The sequence below is a fragment of the Dipodomys merriami genome, unplaced genomic scaffold (assembly GCF_024711535.1).
Source record: "Dipodomys merriami isolate MVZ:Mamm:240054 unplaced genomic scaffold, mDipMer1.0.p SCAF_1, whole genome shotgun sequence".
Taxonomy (NCBI): domain Eukaryota; kingdom Metazoa; phylum Chordata; class Mammalia; order Rodentia; family Heteromyidae; genus Dipodomys; species Dipodomys merriami.
The window spans coordinates 136,129,894-136,148,896 of NW_027202270.1; the positions used below are offsets into that span (position 1 = coordinate 136,129,894).

At 43.2% G+C, this 19,003-nt stretch overlaps 1 protein-coding gene and 1 pseudogene across 6 annotated transcripts in view; one reads left to right on the forward strand and one right to left on the reverse strand.

Moving 5' to 3' along the window:
* Syne2 (spectrin repeat containing nuclear envelope protein 2) overlaps positions 1-19,003 on the reverse strand; it is a 310,222-nt gene that overhangs the window by 223,626 nt on the left and 67,593 nt on the right. For all 6 annotated transcript variants that reach the window (XM_070032030.1, XM_070032022.1, XM_070032015.1 and 3 more), the window contains 6 exons: positions 8,864-8,925; positions 6,194-6,289; positions 6,023-6,100; positions 5,840-5,932; positions 3,492-3,673; positions 2,124-2,320 (listed from right to left, as the gene is read on the reverse strand). In XM_070032030.1, the coding sequence (XP_069888131.1) occupies positions 2,124-2,320; positions 3,492-3,673; positions 5,840-5,932; positions 6,023-6,100; positions 6,194-6,289; positions 8,864-8,925 (708 nt within the window). The remainder of the gene's footprint in view (positions 1-2,123; positions 2,321-3,491; positions 3,674-5,839; positions 5,933-6,022; positions 6,101-6,193; positions 6,290-8,863; positions 8,926-19,003) is intronic.
* LOC138810195 (small ribosomal subunit protein uS5 pseudogene) lies at positions 11,850-12,573 on the forward strand (annotated as a pseudogene).

Here is a 19,003-nt window from a genome sequence, read left to right on the forward strand (position 1 = left end):
TTGAGTGCTTGTATAGCAAGTGTCATGCCTTGAGTTCAAGTCCCAATCCCTACCCCACACACACAAAAAAATAATGATATAAAATCATAATTATACTCAAAGCAAGAGTAATAAGTACACAAACTCATTACTTTTGACTTATTATAGTGTATTTTATCATCTATGCTTTAAGGTTATTTTATCTTCTTTTTTTTCTATTTTTTAAGACAGAATCTGGCTATGTAGTCCAGGCTGGCCTTGAACTCCCAATTCTTGTGCACTAGCCACCCAAAGGCTAGGGTTATAGGTGTGTACCACAATGTCTGTTTCATCTATTACATCTGTATAATGGAGCTAAGAGATAATGGGGTGTTATTCCACATTTGTTCCCAATTCTGTGTTCAGTGACTTCCAATCTACAGCTTGAAATCAGCCATATGGTTAGTTGTTGTCTACCAAAATATGAAAGGAAGGTTTATTTGTTCTTTTGTTGACTGCTAAAAAAACTGTTGCAAAATAGTCAGTAGTATGAATAACTCTTAAAAGTATGCCATCTGTAGCAAATAACATAATTCTTCTAATATTTGATTCAGAAAAAAAAAATCACTCGTGTCATTGAAAACAAGTAAAATTCTGATGCACCTCCTTGCTATCCCTCTTACTTGTTCATACAGAAAAGTGTTAACCAGCATTCCTACACCAACTGCAACCTAAGTTGCCTGAAGATGGGCACAAACTTGGCAAAAATCAATGCATTCACATTGATTTGGCACTCCAGATTTATGATAAGAGTATAATATAGTACAGTTTATCAGGAATTGTAAATTACTTGCCACACATCTTTTCTAAGCAAAAAACTTATAATAAATATGTCTCTATCTCTGTGTGTTTCATGCTGTTTGGGGAGAGCTAGCCCCTGAATATTTATAATGCATACTCCTGGTCACAGAGCTGAGACTATAATTTATTTTGGGGGAGGGGGGTCCGGTCCTGGGGCCTGAACTCTGGGCCTGGGTACTGTCCCTCAGCTCTTCAGCTCAAGGCTAGTGCTCTACCACTTGAGCCACAGCGCCACTTCCGGCTTTTTTCTTTTTGCTTATGTGGTGCTGAGGAATCAAACCCAGGGCCTCAGGCATGCAAGGCAAGCGCTCTACCACTGAGCCACCTTCCCAGCTCTAATTTATTTCTTGATTAACTGCTCAATTACATCTAATACAATCCACAGCAAAGTACTTCTCAGAAAGAATTACTTTAATATTAATCCTATGAGGTTAAAATTATTTGATGATGACCTCCGTGATTATAATCAAAACACAATTTAGAATTTTGTTGTTGTCCTTAACAATACAACACAACAGACTAAGAAGAACTAATGGCAAAGCTTGCCCAACCATATAAGGAAAACAGGGAAGGCAGCTGTTTCTGTTCTGGAAGGTTCTTCTTTAACTAGGAGGAGGAAGTGGGAACAGGGAGATATGTAAACAACCATAATTCAAGACTCAAAAGAAATATCTTATATGTGAAAACTTAGCATCAAAATAATAAGATCAAGAAGAACACCATAGAAGGCAATTAAGGGCAAGACTACAATTATTCCCATAAAGGCATTGTTTATATTCTGCTATGGCTTCACCCTGCAATTACTGAAGTAAACTAATTGGCAAGACTTCCTAATTCCATGAAATTTAATAAGAGTTGAAGTTAAACCCTCCAAAACTAAAGTATAAAGCTGTTATGTTTGTTTATAGAGATGTTATTTTCAAATCAACCTCACATGGGACTTTAAGATTAAAAATAGTTACACCACATGGTAGACAACTGGTTTATGGGAGAGAGAGAACAAGGAAAGGGGTGGCACAGTCAAAAAAGAAATATACTTGTAGCCAGGCCCTGATGGCTCACGCCCGTAAACCTAGCTACTCAGGAGGCTGAGATCTGAGGATCATGGTTCAAAGCTAGCCCGGGGAAGGAAAGTCATGAGACTTTTATCTCCAATTAACTACTCAGAAAAATTAGGAAATGGTACTGTGGCCCAAATGGTATAGTACTAGCCTTGAGCAAAAAAAAGTAGCTCAGGGACAGTGCCCAGGGCCAGAGTTCAAATCCCAGCACCAGCCAAAAAAAAAAAAAAAAAAAGACTCTACCTTCTGGTTCCAGTAATTTGGGGATCTTGAGTTCTTGTTCTGCAATTCTGAAGGCCTCTTTCAGATTGTCTCTGTTGGACCGGTGCTTCACACTCTTCATGTCAATTAGGTCTGGTCGCAAGGCATGAATGACAGCCAAAAATGCCATCCCATTTCTCCAGCTTGACTTGAAATCTGTCACACTGACAGACTCATACCTGTCATAAAAGGGCCAGGATACATACTGAGAAACATAACACATCAAAACCCTTTATTCCACTCAATAGTGACCAAAACATACTTCAAGGAATCAAACAAATGGTATAAATCATTCTAGGAAAAATATTTTATATCACTGTCAAAGTATAAGATCAAGTGTGGTAATGCTCAAAATACCAAAAAACCTTGCTTCTTTCTCAAAGGGCAGTCCCTGATCCAGAAGCACCAACATCACCTGGTTCACCGGTGTTAGATATGCAATTTAGGGGGCTGGGAAGGTGGCTCAGTGGTAGAGTGCTTGCCTCGCATACATGAGGCCGTGGGTTTGATCCTCAGCACCACATAAGCAGAAAAAGCCGGAAGTGGTGCTGTGGTTCAAGTGGTAGAGTGCTAGCCTTGAGCTGAAGAGCTGAGGGACAGCGCCCAGGCCCAGAGTTCAGGCCCCACAACCGACCAGGAAAAAGGAAGGAAGGAAGGAAGGAAGGAAGGAAGGAAGGAAGGAAGGAAGGAAGGAAGGAAGGAAGGAAGGAAGGAAGGAAGGAAGGAAGGAAGGAAGGAAGGAAGGAAGGAAGGAAGGAAGGAAGGAAGGAAGGAAGGAAGGAAGGAAAGAAGCTGGGTGCTGGTGGCTCACGCCTGTAATCCTAGCTACTCAGGAGGCTGAGATCTGAGGATCGCGGTTCAAAGCCAGCCCGGGCAGGAGAGACTGTGAGACTCCTATCTCCAATAAACCACCAGAAAACCGGAAGTGGCGCTGTAGCTCAAGTGGTAGAGCGCTCGCCTTAAGCTGAAGAGCTGAGGGACAGTGCCCAGGCCCAGAGTTCAAGCCCCACGACCGACAAAAAAAACTAAGAAAGAAAGAAAGAGAGAGAGAGAGAGAGAGAGAGAGAGAGAGAGAGAGAGAGAGAGAGAGAGAGAGAGAGAGAAGGAAAGAAAGAAGGAAAGAAAGAAGGAAAGAAAGAAAGAAAGAAAGAAAGAAAGAAAGAAAGAAAGAAAGAAAGAAAGAAAGAAAGAAAGAAAAAGAAATGCAACTTGGGTACTGATGGCTCATGCCTGTAATCCTAGCTATTCAGGAGGCTGAGATCTGAGGATTGGTTTGTTTGCTTTGAAGCTGTGTTGATAGACACAGCTTCTCTATGAGTGTGCCTCTTGGAGTTGCATCAAACTACTTACGTGGAGCACTGCTCCTGAGCCCACAACAGAAGAGCCTTCTTTGCGGACAGCTGCCACCTTGCTTGGGCTTTGGAACATTTCTTCGCTGGTGGACTTGAGGTAGGAGAGGACTCGACCACATTCACTCTATCCTGGGTAGGTTGATTATAGTTGCAAGCAAGAGTCCTGGCTAGCTCCTCAATCTAAGAAAAATATGATTGTTAACATGTTTAGAATGCTGTTAACAGCCTTGACCCAAAACTGCAGCCAAAACAAGACCCCCCCCCAAAAAAAATATCCTTTCCCAGTGAGATCTGAATTTTGGGTAAATGAGTTCTGGACAAATCCTTGAGTAACTGCATTGTGATGTGGGACTACTTCAGGCTCTCCTTTAATCTGGATTGGGGTCAGTCCTCACCGAACAGGTATGACATCCCACAGAAATGGGACATCCACTGCTCCCCAGAAGTGGAGCACTGATGTCATCTCTAGATGACATATAATACTTAACACATTGTAAATGGTACGTAAATCGTTGTTATATTGTATTATTTAAAGGATAACGAGTAGAAATAAAAAATTCTGTGTATGTTTAGTACACATGCAAATAGTTTTACAAATGATCTTCCATCTTCAGATGGTGGAAGTCAGAGATACAGAGATATAGAACCAACTGTGCTGACATGAATATGTATTAATTGCTTCTGCATGTATCATTAAGACTGCGTACAGTAGTTACCCCATGAGAGGTAGATTATTTTTATTTCTTATTATCTGCATTGAAATTTTCAATTACGTTTAACAAACTTAGAAAAGTATGGGGAAAAATAATAAATGCCCACAGATGATCGAATCCTAACAACTTGCCTTGTTTGACTGTCTTTCCCTCTTCAACTCAACTCCTCTTCCTTTCCAGAAAGAAGAAGCACAATCCTAAATGTACCTTTCCTCAGCTTCATGCATGGTATTATATTCTACCTACAAATGCATGTGTCCAGAAGTCATAGGCAATCTGGGTTTGCAAGTCCCGAATGTTGTATAAATGAGGTTATATTCTAGTTTTTTCTAAAATAAACATTTGTCTCCCCACGTAATCTTTTGGGTTTTTTGTTGTTGTTGTTTTGTCAGTTGTGGGCCTGAACTCTGGGCCTGGGCACTGTCCCTCAGCTCTTCAGCTCAAGGTCAGTGCTCTACCACTTGAGCCACAGCGCCACTTCCAGCTTTTTCTGCCTATGTGGTGCTGAAGAATCGAACCCAGGGCCTCATGCATGCAAGGCAAGCACTCTACCACTGAGCCACCTTCCCAGCCCTCCCCACATAATCTTTAAAGTTCATTCACAAGTAATTATGGCTATCTGAAAACTCGATTTGGGCAGGCACTGGGAGCTCATGCCTGTAATCCTAGCTACTCAGGAGGCTAAGATCTGAGGATCTAAGCAGAAAAGTCAGAGACTTTTTATCTCCAATTAACCATTAAAAAGCCAGAAGTAGAGGCAAGATGTACAGGCAAAAAAGCACAAGGCCTTGAGTTCAAGCCCTAGAATCAGCACAGAAGAAGAAAAGAACTGCAATTTCTTAGGTTGGGCAGAAGTCCTAGTATTAAATAAGCATACAAGCCGGGCGCCGGTGGCTCACACCTGTAATCCTAGCTACTTGTCTGTGAGACTCTTAACTCCAATAAACCACTAAAAAACTGGAAGTGGCACTGTGGCTCAAGTGGTAGAACACTCGCCTTGAGCTGAAGAATGCAGGGATAAGTGCCCAAGCCCAGAGTTCAAGCCCTATGACCAACAAAAAAAAAAAATCCAGGCCCAAGAGAACACAACTGTCAATCTTAAGTTTTATAAAGTGAGGGACTATAGCATAACTTATTTTGATGAGCCCTAGCAGTAGCTAGTGCAGTTAGTCCATGTTCAAAAGTCTGTGGAATGGAATGAGCCTAGAAGTCAGTCTTGGGACTGACTTGGTTGCAGGATTATTCACTGTCAGCTTGGACGTGGGGCCTCAAAAATGGAGACATATGAGCAAGTTTAGTGGGTTAGATTTCAATCATTTATTCCAGGGGCTTCCTTCTCCCCTCTGCTACACTAAATCTCAATATAAGCAGATTTTCCCATGCTAGGTTCTGTTCAGACTAGTACTAATGTGGACAGTGTCAAGATCACTTTGCATTCAACTTCCAAAAAGAGAGGGGGAAAAAAACCCATGGGAAAGCACCTGCCCCACATTTTCAACCTGTTCCAGATTCCAAGTTCATGATAATGAAAAAAAAGTCACAGACTGAATCTAGCATCAAATCGCACTATCAAATTACACTTATTTCAGACTGTGAGAATTTGAAGTGGTTTTCATATCATCAAACTACTCACATGAAAGTGCAGTATAATTGTCCAAATTAAGCCAAGAATAATAGACGGGTTTCCTTCTACAATGTCAGCAACATGAATATTTATTAACTTGATCTGCAAACAGAGAAGCACAGGTTAAAAGGAGAAAAGGCATGCGCAAAACTAATCACACCTACAGACTTTACGGGTGAAATGTGTACTCACAGATCGGTTTTTGAGGAATGTCAGGGCATTCTCTATATTGATTCTACACTGGAATGTATTAGCTCCTTTATCCCGAGGCTACAAATTTCAAGCAAATATATTACTCAGGAACATGAAATGCATTTTCCTTAAGCAATACGAAGTTTCTCTGGTGTCACGGACAAATCTTACCAACTGCTGTCCCGACAGTACTTCAAGCAGGTCCAGGAGGACGTGGCCCTCTTTGATGTCTGTGAATAGGTCTGATATAACCGAGGGAGGAGTGTGCTGCAAAAGGCAGAGGCAAATGGTAACTCAGGGTTGAAGGGGAGACTCAACAGTACAACATTTACCTATCAAGCCCAAGGCCCTGAGTTCATACCTCAGCACCTCCAGAATGCAACAAGAAGAAAATAAACATTATACCTTCATGGGCCTCATAAGTGTACTCTATCTTTAGAAAACAAAACAAAACAAAGTGTCTCAGCAGTAATTTCATTTTTAATTAACACAATGATGCAGAATAGGCAAAGGTTCATATCAAGCCAAGTGCTGGTGGCTCACGCCTTTAATCCTAGTTACTCAGAAGGCTGAGATCTAAGGATTGCAGTTTGAAGCCATCCCAAGCAGGAAAAAACTCAGTGAGACACTATCTTCAATTAACCACCAGAAAGTCAAAAGTGGAGCTGTGGCTAAGGCATAGAGCACCAGCCTTGAGCCAAAAAGCTAACGGACCAGTACCTAGGCCATGAGTCTAGCCTCAGTACTGGCATCAAAAAGAAGTTTCACATCACAGCTTGATAAGAAAAGCAGCAAACTTCATTCTCATGGTAAATTCCAGTAACACGATACTTTTTGTGTGTGGTACTTTCACTAAGCTTAAAACTTGCATGTAGAAAATGACATTAGAGACATTCATTCAGAAGGTGCCCACAGTGACCTATTTAGAGCTCAGATTACATTTCTGAGGTAATCTGCTTATGCACTTACCCTTTGTTAGCACTACTGGCATTGTGTTGGGATAGGCAAAGAGGAAACAATGTAGTAAGGGGTCATTCATCATGCCTCTAGGTTATTTGAGGTACCCAGCCTCACTCAGATATAGAATAGCACCCGAATTAGGATTAAGGAGCCTGGATCCAGAGAGCCTGGATTTGTTCCTCAGCACTATCACTGACAAGCTTTATGACTCTGGACAAGGTACATACCTTCTCTGTGCCTTCATGGCCTTGATCTTTACATAGGAATAATACTGTCTTTCACACAGGGACATTGTGAAGTCATTTAAAAATCATGAGTGACTGATTGTAGCTCAATGGTAGGGCACTTGTATGGCATGCATGAGGCCCTGGGTTCAATCTCCAATATCAAAAGAATAAAGAAATGTGACCTCGCTGACAAGCCTGTAGTCCCAAATAACTGGCCCACTAAAGATGAGTAAATCCCTAGAGCTTGCATTCAAGACCAGCTTCAATAACTTAGAGAGACACCATTTTGAAAAACAAAGTAACAGCCAGATGCTGGTGGCTCACACCTGTAATCCTGAATCACAGTTTGAAGCTAGCCTGAGCAAGAAAGCAAGTCTCACTGGAGATAAGACTATTATCTCAAATACACTACCAAAAAGCTGCAAGTGGAGCTCTGGGACAGAACTCAGGCCCTGAGGTGAAGCCCTAAGACTGACACACAAAAAGAAGTAAAATTAAATTAAATTAAAACAATAAAATTAATAAAATAAGGGAGAAGCTGGTAGTTCACGCCCATAATCTGAGCTACTTAGGAGGTTAAATTCATAGTTTGAAGCCAGCCTGGGCAAACAAATCTGAAAGATTCAAAACTCCAGAAGTATAGGGGTGGCCCAAGTGATAGAGTAACCACCTTGAGAGAAAAAGCTAAGCAAGAGCACTAGGCCTGAGTCCAAGCCCTCACTACCAGCACAATAAATATATATACAAGTAGGCACACTAAAATGTACTGTATTGCTAAGCTTGACCTAAAAACAATGTCATGAGGACTTCAAATCATGATCTTTAAAGAGTGTGAGACAGTTCAAACATGTCACACTTAGTAGAGACAACTCACCTTATTATTACCCTTTCATTTGATGAAAGAAATATTACCACTTTGAGTGTTTTCACAGCACTGTCCCATATCCTTAACCTAAGTACTCTGTTGTTGAGTTGGGAAAGGATACAAGTGTGTCAAGATAAGCTGGCTATCAGTGCTGTTTTGTTTTTGGTTTTGTTTTGCAGAGCTGAAGACTAAACTCAGGGCTTTGCACCAGGCAAGTGCTCTTCCATTGAGCTAAATCCCCAAGCCTTCAGCAATTCTTTTTATATGTTTAAGTTATTATTATAAAGGTGATGTACAGAGGGGTCACAGTGATATGTCAGGTAGTGTCTACATTTCTTTTTGGACAATGTCACCCCTTCCCTTGCTCTCTCCCAGTTTTTTGGGTTTTTTTTTTTTTTTGGGGGGGGGGAGGTTGGTCCAGTCATGGGGCCTGAACTTTGGACCTGGGCGCTGTCCTTCAGCTCTTCAACTCGAGGCTAGCATTCTACCACTTGAACCACAGAGCCAATTCTGGTTTTCTGCTAGGTAATTGGAGATAAGAATCTCACGGTCTTTCCTGTATGGGCTGGCTTTGAACTGTGATCCTCAGATCTGTGCCTTCTGAGTAGCCAGGATTACAGATGTGAGCCACAGCGCCAGGCTCAGCACAGTTTTTTTATGAAAAGATTTCCACAACTTTTCCTAGTTCACTGGGGCCTCTTTTTAATAGCCTCCTTAGGGCCGAAACCAAGAGAGTAGAAAGGTAACAAATACCCTGATAACACAATCTGCTCTTTTTTTCCCCCTCACCTTTGCCAACTGTGAATTTATCCAGCAGGTGAAGGTTTTCTTCTGAGTGTCTTCCTGTTTGGCTAGGAAAGAAAAAACAAATTCAGGAGCCTTTTCACCTCGTCAAAGCTTCAAAACTCTTTCACTCCGAGAACATGTCACCAGCTTAAATTCTTGGGACACACAAAAAATAAGAAGCAAGCAATCATCTGCAGTTGGAGGCATGGCTCAGTTGGTAGAGCACTGGCCAATGAGCAAACATCAAGGACTGAGGCTGAGTTCCTGTCTTAGACCTATTTTGGGGGATGGCGGAGGGGTGGTCGTGGGGCTTGAACTCTCGGCCTGGGCGCTGTCCCTCAGCTCTTCAGTTCACTTGAGCCACAGCGCCACTTCTGGCTTTTTCTGCTTATGATGTGCTGAGGAATCAAACCCAGGGCCTCATGCATGCAAGGTAAGCACTGAGGCGCCTTCTCAAGCCCTCTTTCTTTTTTTAAAGAAGGTTTAAGGTTTTGAAATAGGTTTAAGAGGCCAGGAAGGTGGCTCAGTGGTAGAGTGCTTGCCTTGCATACATGAGGCCCTGGGTTCGATTCTTCAGCACCACATAAACAGAAAAAGCCAGAAGTGGTGCTGTGGCTCAAGTGGTAGAGTACGTGCCTTGAACTGAAGAACTAAGGGACAGCGCCCAGGCCCAGAGTTCTTGCCCCATGACCAACCAAAAAAAAAGGAGGAGGAGGAGGAGGAGGAGGAGGAGGAGGAGGAGGAGGAGGAGGAGGAGGAGGAGGAGGAGGAGGAGGAGGAGGAGGAAAGAAAATAGATTGTAATAAAACATGGGGTTGCATTGAGAAATAATCCTTGACAGATGGATAAACTTCATTTAAAATAATTACAAATCAGGCACTGGTGGTTCACACCTATAATTCTAGTTACTCAAGAGGCCAAGATCTGAGGCTCAAGGTTCAGAGCTAACCCAGGCAGGAAAATCCATGAGACTATTATCTCCCACTAACCACCAAAAATCCTGAAATGGAACTGTGGCTCAAGTGGTACAGCACTAGCCTTGAGCAAAAAAGCTCAGGGACAGTCCCATCCTTGGCACACAGGAAAAATGAAAGCTGAATACCTCCCTGTCCTAATTGGATGAGACTTTCCAACAGCAGGCAAGAGTGGCACACGACTCCCACAGGCACCCTCTGCAAGGAAAAAAAATTAAAAAGAGGGCACAGTGGAAACCCTCAGAGAAGGGGTTGGAAAGGACTCTCTGTGGCTTTGTTTTAACACATTGTCCAAACTTAGAGGATACTGATTCATCCTGGGTCTCGGAAACCTTTCAGACAACAAGGATCCTTTGCTTAGTAGCAAACCAAGACATCCCATGTGCAATTAAACACCTCTGAAGACGCTCAAGGAAGTTTCTGTGTGCCAGCCCACTTGTCCCTTAATACACTTTTCTCACATTTTCATCCTGCCTTATCCTTGAATAGCAGAATTAATTCAACAGGATCCAGAACCAAACAGCTCACCCTAAGGCGGGATAAGTAATCTTTTGTTCTTTTGAAGGCTGACCCATGGAGGAAAAAAAATAGCTGAGAGCCACGTGCTTTAAAGGAACTTAATAAAACTCTTCTTAGAATGGCATGTAGAGAATAGAGAAAAGACCCTTTTAAACAGCAGATGTTACATACAAAAAAAAAAGAAAAAAAGAGAGAGATAATAGAATAATCTATTATAACATTGAAATTCTGTTTTTAAAAAAGCAAGGAAAAGAAAAAAGGAGAGTTTTGAGGCACATCTATTAGATAGATAGATAGATAGATAGATAGATAGATAGATAGATAGATAGATAGATAGATAGATAGATATAAAATGATACACACATACAAGTAGGAAAAATGCAAACAGTGAATTTCATTCTGGTTCTTATTAGTATCCTTCATTATCATTCTTGAAAAGTATTTGATTGGATTTGAGAAAGGAGGCAACCATTTTCTGTAGGTGACATTACCATAAAAATACACTTAATCCCTGAGTTTATTCTTATTCAATCGGCCTTTTGTGAGCTGGCAACTCATATTCTCGGCTAGAAGGGAAATGAACTAAAATAAAATGGGTTAAACTTAAGGGTGCAGATTTTAAATTCACAATGAATTAGCTCACGGTGAATTACATCGCTGCTGGGCCTGGGCAAGGACCTGAAGTGCCACCGAGGTTCACAAAGCAGCAGTGGATTCCAAAGCAGCTCCCAAAGGTTCAAGGGCACCAGCCTACCTGTTTACTTACACTTAATGCAGACAGAAAGACAAGCTCTAGTACTGGCTGGTTAACAGGTGGCCTGAATACATCCCACAGCCATTACCTTTGATCTTTGAGTCTCCTCATTAAAATCTCTACACCAAGCCGGGCGCCGGTGGCTCACGCCTGTAATCCTAGCTACTCAGGAGGCTGAGATCTGAGGATCGCGGTTCAAAGCCAGCCCGGGCAGGAGAGACTGTGAGACTCCTATCTCCAATAAACCACCAGAAAACCGGAAGTGGCGCTGTAGCTCAAGTGGTAGAGCGCTCGCCTTGAGCTGAAGAGCTGAGGGACAGCGTCCAGGCCCAGAGTTCAAGCCCCACGACCGACAAAAAAAAAATCTCTATACCATTCCCTAATTCCTTTCTAAATAAATGATAAATTCTTAGCCTAGCTGGGCATCAGTGGCTCACACCCATAATCTTAGCCACTCAGGAAGACGAGATCGGAAGATCACAGTTCAAAGCCAACCCAGGCAGGAAAATCCATGAGACTCTTATCTCCAATTGACCACTAGAAAACTAGAGGTGGCGCTGTGACTCAAAGTGGTAGAGCACTAGCCTTGAGTGAAAAAGCTCAGGCACAGCGCCCAGGCCCTGCATTCAAGCCTACAACTGACAACAACAACAACAATAATAATAATAACAACAACAACTTAGCCTTTCTATCTTCCCCAGGAAAATACCAAATAGCGGATGAAGCCAGTGCTGATCCAGACATGGGAAGCCATGGTGGCTTCAGAGGAGACTCCAAAGGCTACAGCCACCATGGAACTGGTGGAGGCAAACCCAATGACAAGGAATGGATCCCCATCACCAAGTGGGCCATCCGACTAGGGACATGAAGATCACATCTTCAGAGGATTTCTCCCTTCCTGTCTTTCCTCTCTGCCCCTCAAGGAGCCTGAGATTACTGACTTCTTCCTGGGGGTGTCCCTCAAGGGTGAATGCTTAAAGATTATGCGTGTGCAGAAGCAGAGCTGTGCAGGCCGGTGCACCAGGTTCAAGGTAGACACCTGCCAACCAAAAGGCCACCATCTTGGCCAAGCTCTCCGTAATCTCTGTGAGGGGAGGCCACTGAGGGAACAAGACTGGCAAGCCCCAAACTGTCCCATACAAGGTGCCAGGCCACTGTGGTTCAGTGCTGGTGTACCTCATTTCTGCCCCCAGAGACACTGAGATGTTCTCAGCTCCTGTCTCCAAGAAGCTGTTGATGATGATTAGTTTGGATGACTACTATATCTCAGCCAGGGACTGGGCAATTTTGCCAAAGATTCACCTTTGATGCCATCTCCAAGACCTATATCTACCTGATGCCCCAATCTTTGGAAAGAGACTGGGTTCACCAAATCTCCCTATCAGGAATTTACTGGCCATCTTGTGAAAACCCACACCAGAATCTCCATACAGAGGACCCAGGCTCTGGTTATGGCTACAACCTAGGATTTTGTTGTTTTTTTTTTTTTGGGGGGGGGGTCTAGTCGTGGGACCTGATCTTTGGGCCTGGGCACTGTCCCTCAGCTCTTCAGCTTAAGGCTAGCACTCTACCACTTGAGCCACAGCACCACTTCTGGCTTTTTTCTTTTTGCTTATGTGGTGCTGAGGAATTGAACCCAGGGCCTCATGCCTTTCTGCTTTTTTTTTTTTTTAATCAGTCATGGGGCTTGATCTCTGGGCCTGAATGCTATCCCTTAGCATTTCAGATCAAGGTTAGCACTCTACCACTTGAGCCACAGCGCCACTCCCAGAGCCTCATGCATGCAAGGCAAGTGCTCTACCACTGAGCTACCTTCCCAGCCCCCAACCTAGGATTTTTATACAAGAACAATACTGTGGATTGAACCTGTTTAAAAAAAAAAAAATTGGGCTGGGAAGGTGGCTCAGTGGTAGAGTGCTTGCCTTGCATGCATGAGGCCCTGGGTTCGATTCCTCAGCACCACATAAACAGAAAAAGCCAGAAGTGGCGCTGTGGCTCAAGCAGTAGAGCGCTCGCCTTGAGCTGAAAAGCTGAGGGACAGCGCCTAGGCCCAGAGTTCAGGTCCATGACCGGCAAAAAAAATTCTTAGCCTAGCATTGCTGGTCACTAATAATGTGGCTCCAATCTACCCTCTCCTGACGTGGCACCTCCCAACTTCTCTACTTATGAGCACTTGTCTAGGCAGAATCCCTCTTTCTACACCACCGTGGAATGGCCGGCCAGCCCACCTCCCTTTCCACACACAAACTCAGCACCCCTGGACTTCATTCCATGGACATCTGTGAACATAAGACCTACCCTGTTCAAACAACCCCTTGGCCTAAAGTAAAACAGAGGTAATCTGGCTTCAGCCTACGACCATACTTCATTGAATCTTTCCTGGGTTCTCTCAGGGTTTTATTTTGTTTTGTTTTGTTTTTTGTAATCTTTTTATATCTTTGAAATGGTCTCATTCTGTGGCCTAAGCAGGTCTCAAACTCCTAAGCTCAAGTGACCCTCCAGCTTTCTGCATCCGGAATGCTAGGAATTACAGGTGTGTACCACCATACCAGCTCTTCTCCTTTTGAGTTGAATGTCAATTTGTTTGTTTGTTTAGGGTAACCATTAGGTACATCTGGCTTGGGGGGGGGGGGTGGAGATAGAATACAGTGCCAGGAACAAAATCCATAGCCTCATGCATACTACAGTCCTTTCTTACTACAGGTTACAAATTCCTAACTGAAGTTTTCAAAATCCAACATCCTTTAAAATCTGAAACTTTTTAAACACCAACATGACTCTGCAAGCGGAAAATTCTATACCAAGAAACGTTTTATGCACAAACTATTTAAAATATTGTTATTACATTACTTAATGTGTATAGGCTAATGTGTATAGACTTATTTGAAACACAAATCACTTCATACTTAGATTTTCATCCCATTGGCAAATATATGGATGTGAAAATATTCCAAAAAAATCAGAAGTATTTCTGGCTCTAACCACTTTGGATAAGGGATATTCATCTTTCATTCTTATTACTAAATTTTCCTTCAAAGCATCCACAAGAATATAAAATATTATAAACTGTAAATTAAGTTTGGCCAAGTACAGTGGTACACACTTATAATCCCATCCCTCAGCGGGCTTAGGCTGAAGGATGGTGATTTCAAAGCCAGCCTGGACTACATTGAGACCTCAAAAAAAAATAATGTTTAAACTAGCTTTCAAATATCACCCATTTTTTTTTCTATAGTCATAACATTAACCACTGCTCTATATGCTTCTAGACTGACATGGAAAGAAGGCAAAGTCCAGAAGGCAAGGGTTTGCTTTAGTTATTCACCAAGTACCTAGATCTCAGAATAGTACCTTGTGAGCAGAAAGCACCCAGCCAATAGTTATTGAATGAATAAATGGATGTATGCTTATGTACATTGAATTAATGTACATTAAATTAATATATGGTCAATAAAAATTATCAAGTAGATACATCTGTGCTGATGTGGATAAACTTCAGTGAAAAAGAAAAAGATGCAAAATCATATATTTATTATGGATCTATTATTTGGCTTTATATTAAAATATACAGCCTAGCACTGTTTCCCATCTCTGCTAATAACTACTTGTCACTCATGAACAGACTATAGTTATATTCTTGTGGCTTCTCTCCCACTAACATAAAAAGCTTCAAGTTAAGCCATGTGCCGATGGCTCACACCTATATTCCTAGCTACTAAGGAGGCTGAGATCTGATGATCATGGTTCAAAGCCAGTCTGGGCAGGAAAATCCAGAAAGCCGGAAGTAGCGCTATGGCTCAAGTAGTGGAGCACTAGCCTTGAGCTGAAGAGTTGAAGGACAATGCCCAGGCCCAGGGTTCAAGTCCCATGACCGACAAAAAAAAGAAAAAGAAAAAGAAAAAAAGGTTCAAGTTAAATCTTTCTGCAATTTTGCTTCCCCTAACTCAGTTCTATGGAGAAGACATAATAAATATTTGCTGATTGAAAGACACCACAAGTATTAAAAGTATCAAGGATTAAACTGACTTGTCATTAGACAAGGAAAAGAATTTACTGGCAACCATTATAGAAGGCCTATGTCTTAGCCTAGTCCTTGTTTTAATAACCCCTGGGCAATTTCTTCTACTAATAAAAGACCAAAAGCAGCTGAGTTCTGGTGGCTCATGACTATAATCCTAACTACTCAGGAGGCTAAGATCTTAAGACCAAGGTTCAAAGCCAACCTGGTCATGCAAATCCTAGAGAGTCTAATTGCCAACTAACTAACAAAAGGCTGAAAGTTGAGGTATGGCTCAAATAGTTGAGTGCCAGTCCTGAGCAAAAAGAACCAAGCGAGAATGTAAGACCCTGGGGTCAAGCCCCATTACTGGCATCAAAAAAAGAAAAAGAGGGCTGGGAAGGTGACTCAGTGGTAGAGTGCTTGCCTTGCATGCATGAGGCCCTGGGTTCGATTCCTCAGCACCACATAAGCAGGGGGGGGGAAAAAGCCGGAAGAGGCGCTGTAGCTCAAGTGGTAGAGCACTAGCCTTGAGCTGAAGAGTTGAGGGACAACGCCCAGGCCCAGAGTTCAAGCCCCATGACCGGACCCAAAAAAAAAAAAAGAGGAAAAAAACCCACAAGGACATTATGAAAAAAAACACTCTCCTTCAGGGCTTGGTAGACATTGCTCTCATGTGACACACCTCCACCTTTATAGACACTCGTGTCCACAGTTCAATTCTGACTAACTACCTGTAGTTAGTGCAGACGCACAGGTGAAGGGCTCAACATCACAAGACAGTGAGTGTCCCATGCCAGCCAATCACAAGCAGCGATGTGCAGATCACAAGTTCCCATGCTCTTCACTACAAACCAAGAATTCACAATAACTTCTTACTATGATGACTCACAAAATTCACACATTCACCTGAGCCAAGGGTACAAGGAAAAAGACACACACACACACACACACACACACAAACACACAAACACACACACACACACACACACACACATACACACACACACACACACACACACACACACACACACACACAGGGCCCCAAGCAGAGGAGCTCCTGTGCCTGTGAAGTTGGCTACACCACCCTCCCAGCACAGGAATGTACTCACCAAACCCCACATTCCCACACATCAGAGATTTTTTTCTTTTATTTGCCAGTCCTGAGTCTTGAACTCAGGACCTGGGTGCTGTCCCTGAGCCTCTTTGTGCTCAAGTTTATTGGAGTTATGAATCTCACAGGGACGTTACTGCCTTCAAACCACGATCCTCAGATCTCAGCCTCCTGAATAGCTAGGATTACAGGAATGAGCCATGAGTGCCCAGCTACATTAGGGATTTTTGTGAGGAGTAATTCCATCAGCTTAATAATTCTTAACTAAATCTCCATGCCTTTATTACTACCAAAGAAGAGGGAAGGATGAGAGGCACTGAAAGTTCTAAATTCTAATCATCGTTTGGTCTTTCTGGTAACCAGCCACATCCTAAAGCTACCTGTGAATCCGGTGGCTCATGCCTGTAACAACTCAGGGAACTCATTTTAGGATTGTGAATTGAAGCCAGCCTGGGAGAAGAGTTTATGAGACTCTTATCTCCAATTAAGTACCAAAGAGAGCTGGAAGTGGAGCTGTGACTCAAGTGGTAGAACACTAACCTTGTGCAAAAAGCTCAGGGACAGCACCCACACCCTGAGTTTGAACCTCAGGACTGGCACAAAAAGAAAGAAAGAAAAGTCACTTCCCTTTGTTAGCTAGACACCACTGGCTTACACCTGTAATCCTAGCTACTTAGTCAGCTGAGAGTGAGGGGCTGGGCTGCAGTTCTAGACTAGCCTGGGAAAAAACAATTATGAGATCCCCATCTCAACCAAAAGTTTTGCACAGTGGGGTAAGCCTGACAACTCAGCTAGCTGGAAACTACATTTGAGAGGACCTTAGTTCTGGGCCAACCTGGGCCAAAGTAGTTCACAAAACCCTATCTCAACAGAAAAGGCTGGGCATGTGGTGTGCCTGTGATTCCAGCTATGGTGGAAAGTATGCAATAGGAGGATCACGGTCCAGGCTGGCACAGGGGAAAAACAAGACCCTATCTCAAAAATAACCAAGGAAAAAAGGACTGAAGGTTCAAGAGGTGAGTGCCTGCCTAGCAAGCCGAAACCAGTCAGTACTGCAAAACAAATAAAAAGTCACCTCATCAGAATAAAAGATGCTCCTACTGTCCAAGAAATCCCAAGGGTTTGGAAGGGCTTTGGGTGAGGAATTGGAGAAAGACCAAATAAATATTAGAGCCCCCGGTGTTCCCACAGGAAATTACAGGGGTTAGGAGCTAAATATGCATTTCTCATGATGTCACAGCACAGACTAGTATAGTGAGACCCGAAAACAAAACTGCTAGGATATTCATGGTAAGACTAAGTCAAGGCTGGACAACAGCACAACACATTTTAGCCATGTGTTCCAACAACCATCCCAAAGAATCTTAGGCTACTTCCCAGTAGGAAGAAAATGGAAAATGTAAGGCTACTTCTTCTCTGGTTTCTCATGGAGACAAATAACAAATAGAAATAAAGGAAGGAGCAAATGAAAAGAATAAAAACACTGGCATGTGCAATCAAAGCAAAAAAAAAAAGCCTAAGCCATGGGAAGGATGAACAGGAAGACACTTGTTACTCAGTGACAAAAGGGGACAATATCAGCTAATGTAGAAGGGACCAGGGGACAATGACAACCATCTCTGGCAACCAATCATAAGCAAAGCAAACACAGAAGGAAAATAGTCCCAAGAGGGAGCAAGGATAGTGAATGACAACATCAATGGCAAGCACTGGGTGAAAGCGCTTCTCAAATTCAGCATCCCGCTTCCCACAGATCCCCTGGCGAGGCTCGGATGGGACTGCACAAGTAGCCCTCCCCCAGCTAGCTCTGTCCTACTGCTCCCCCCAATCTCTCAGGAACCTGACACCTACCTCCCAGCCTCCATCATCCCACCCATCCAAATCTGCCCAGCTCCGCTGTGGGATTGTATTCCTCCCTTCCCCTGCTTTTTAGTCTCCCAGCAGCAGCTCCCCCCTGGAGCACTTGCAAGGCCAGCCAGGTCTGCTGGGGTTCTGCCAATGTATTCACTGCATCAGCCAGGAAAATTGGCACCCTTGGGAGACTGTACTCAGCAGTGCACAGCAACAGAAAATCCTTAACGGGGGCGCTTGGCAGCCTGCTTCACCCCACCTGGGGCATCTCCCCAGCCTTTCTGCACCCCACACACTAGGCTCCAGCCATTCCACTGGCTTCTGGGGACTCTCCAAGCCTTGTACCTGCCCTGCCCTCACTCCCTTAACTTGCAGCTATGCTCAGATCTCAGTTCAATGGTGACATCCTAAAGGAAACTACAGGCAAATAAGCCAGGTGTTCATTTGCTTTCAGAGTCAGGAGGGAAATCTCCCTTTCCACCTACTACTTAGAACTGACCTCAATTTGTAATTAATGATAATGTTAAAACACCACTTGAGAACCAAGGTGCCCCTGACTGACCCCATACCTGCCACCTACCTCCAAGCTGTGTGCCTCAGTTTTCTCAGCTATTAAGTGGAGAAATAATGCCTCCTTCACAGAATTGGAGAGGATTAAGCACTGACCCACTAACTGTTTTTGTAAAGTTTTATTGGAACACAGACATGCTTGTTTGTTTACTTGTTGCCTATGGCTGCTTTCATGCTACAAAGAGATACCAGAGAGCACTCAAAAACTCAAATACTTACTACCTTACCCTTTTACAGAAAGTTTTGTTGGCTCATACCTGTAATCCTAGGTGGTCAGGATGCTAAGAGCTAAAGATCCTGGTTTGAAGCTAGCCTGGGCAGAAAAGGCTATGAGACTCTTGCATCCAATTAACCAGCAAAAAGT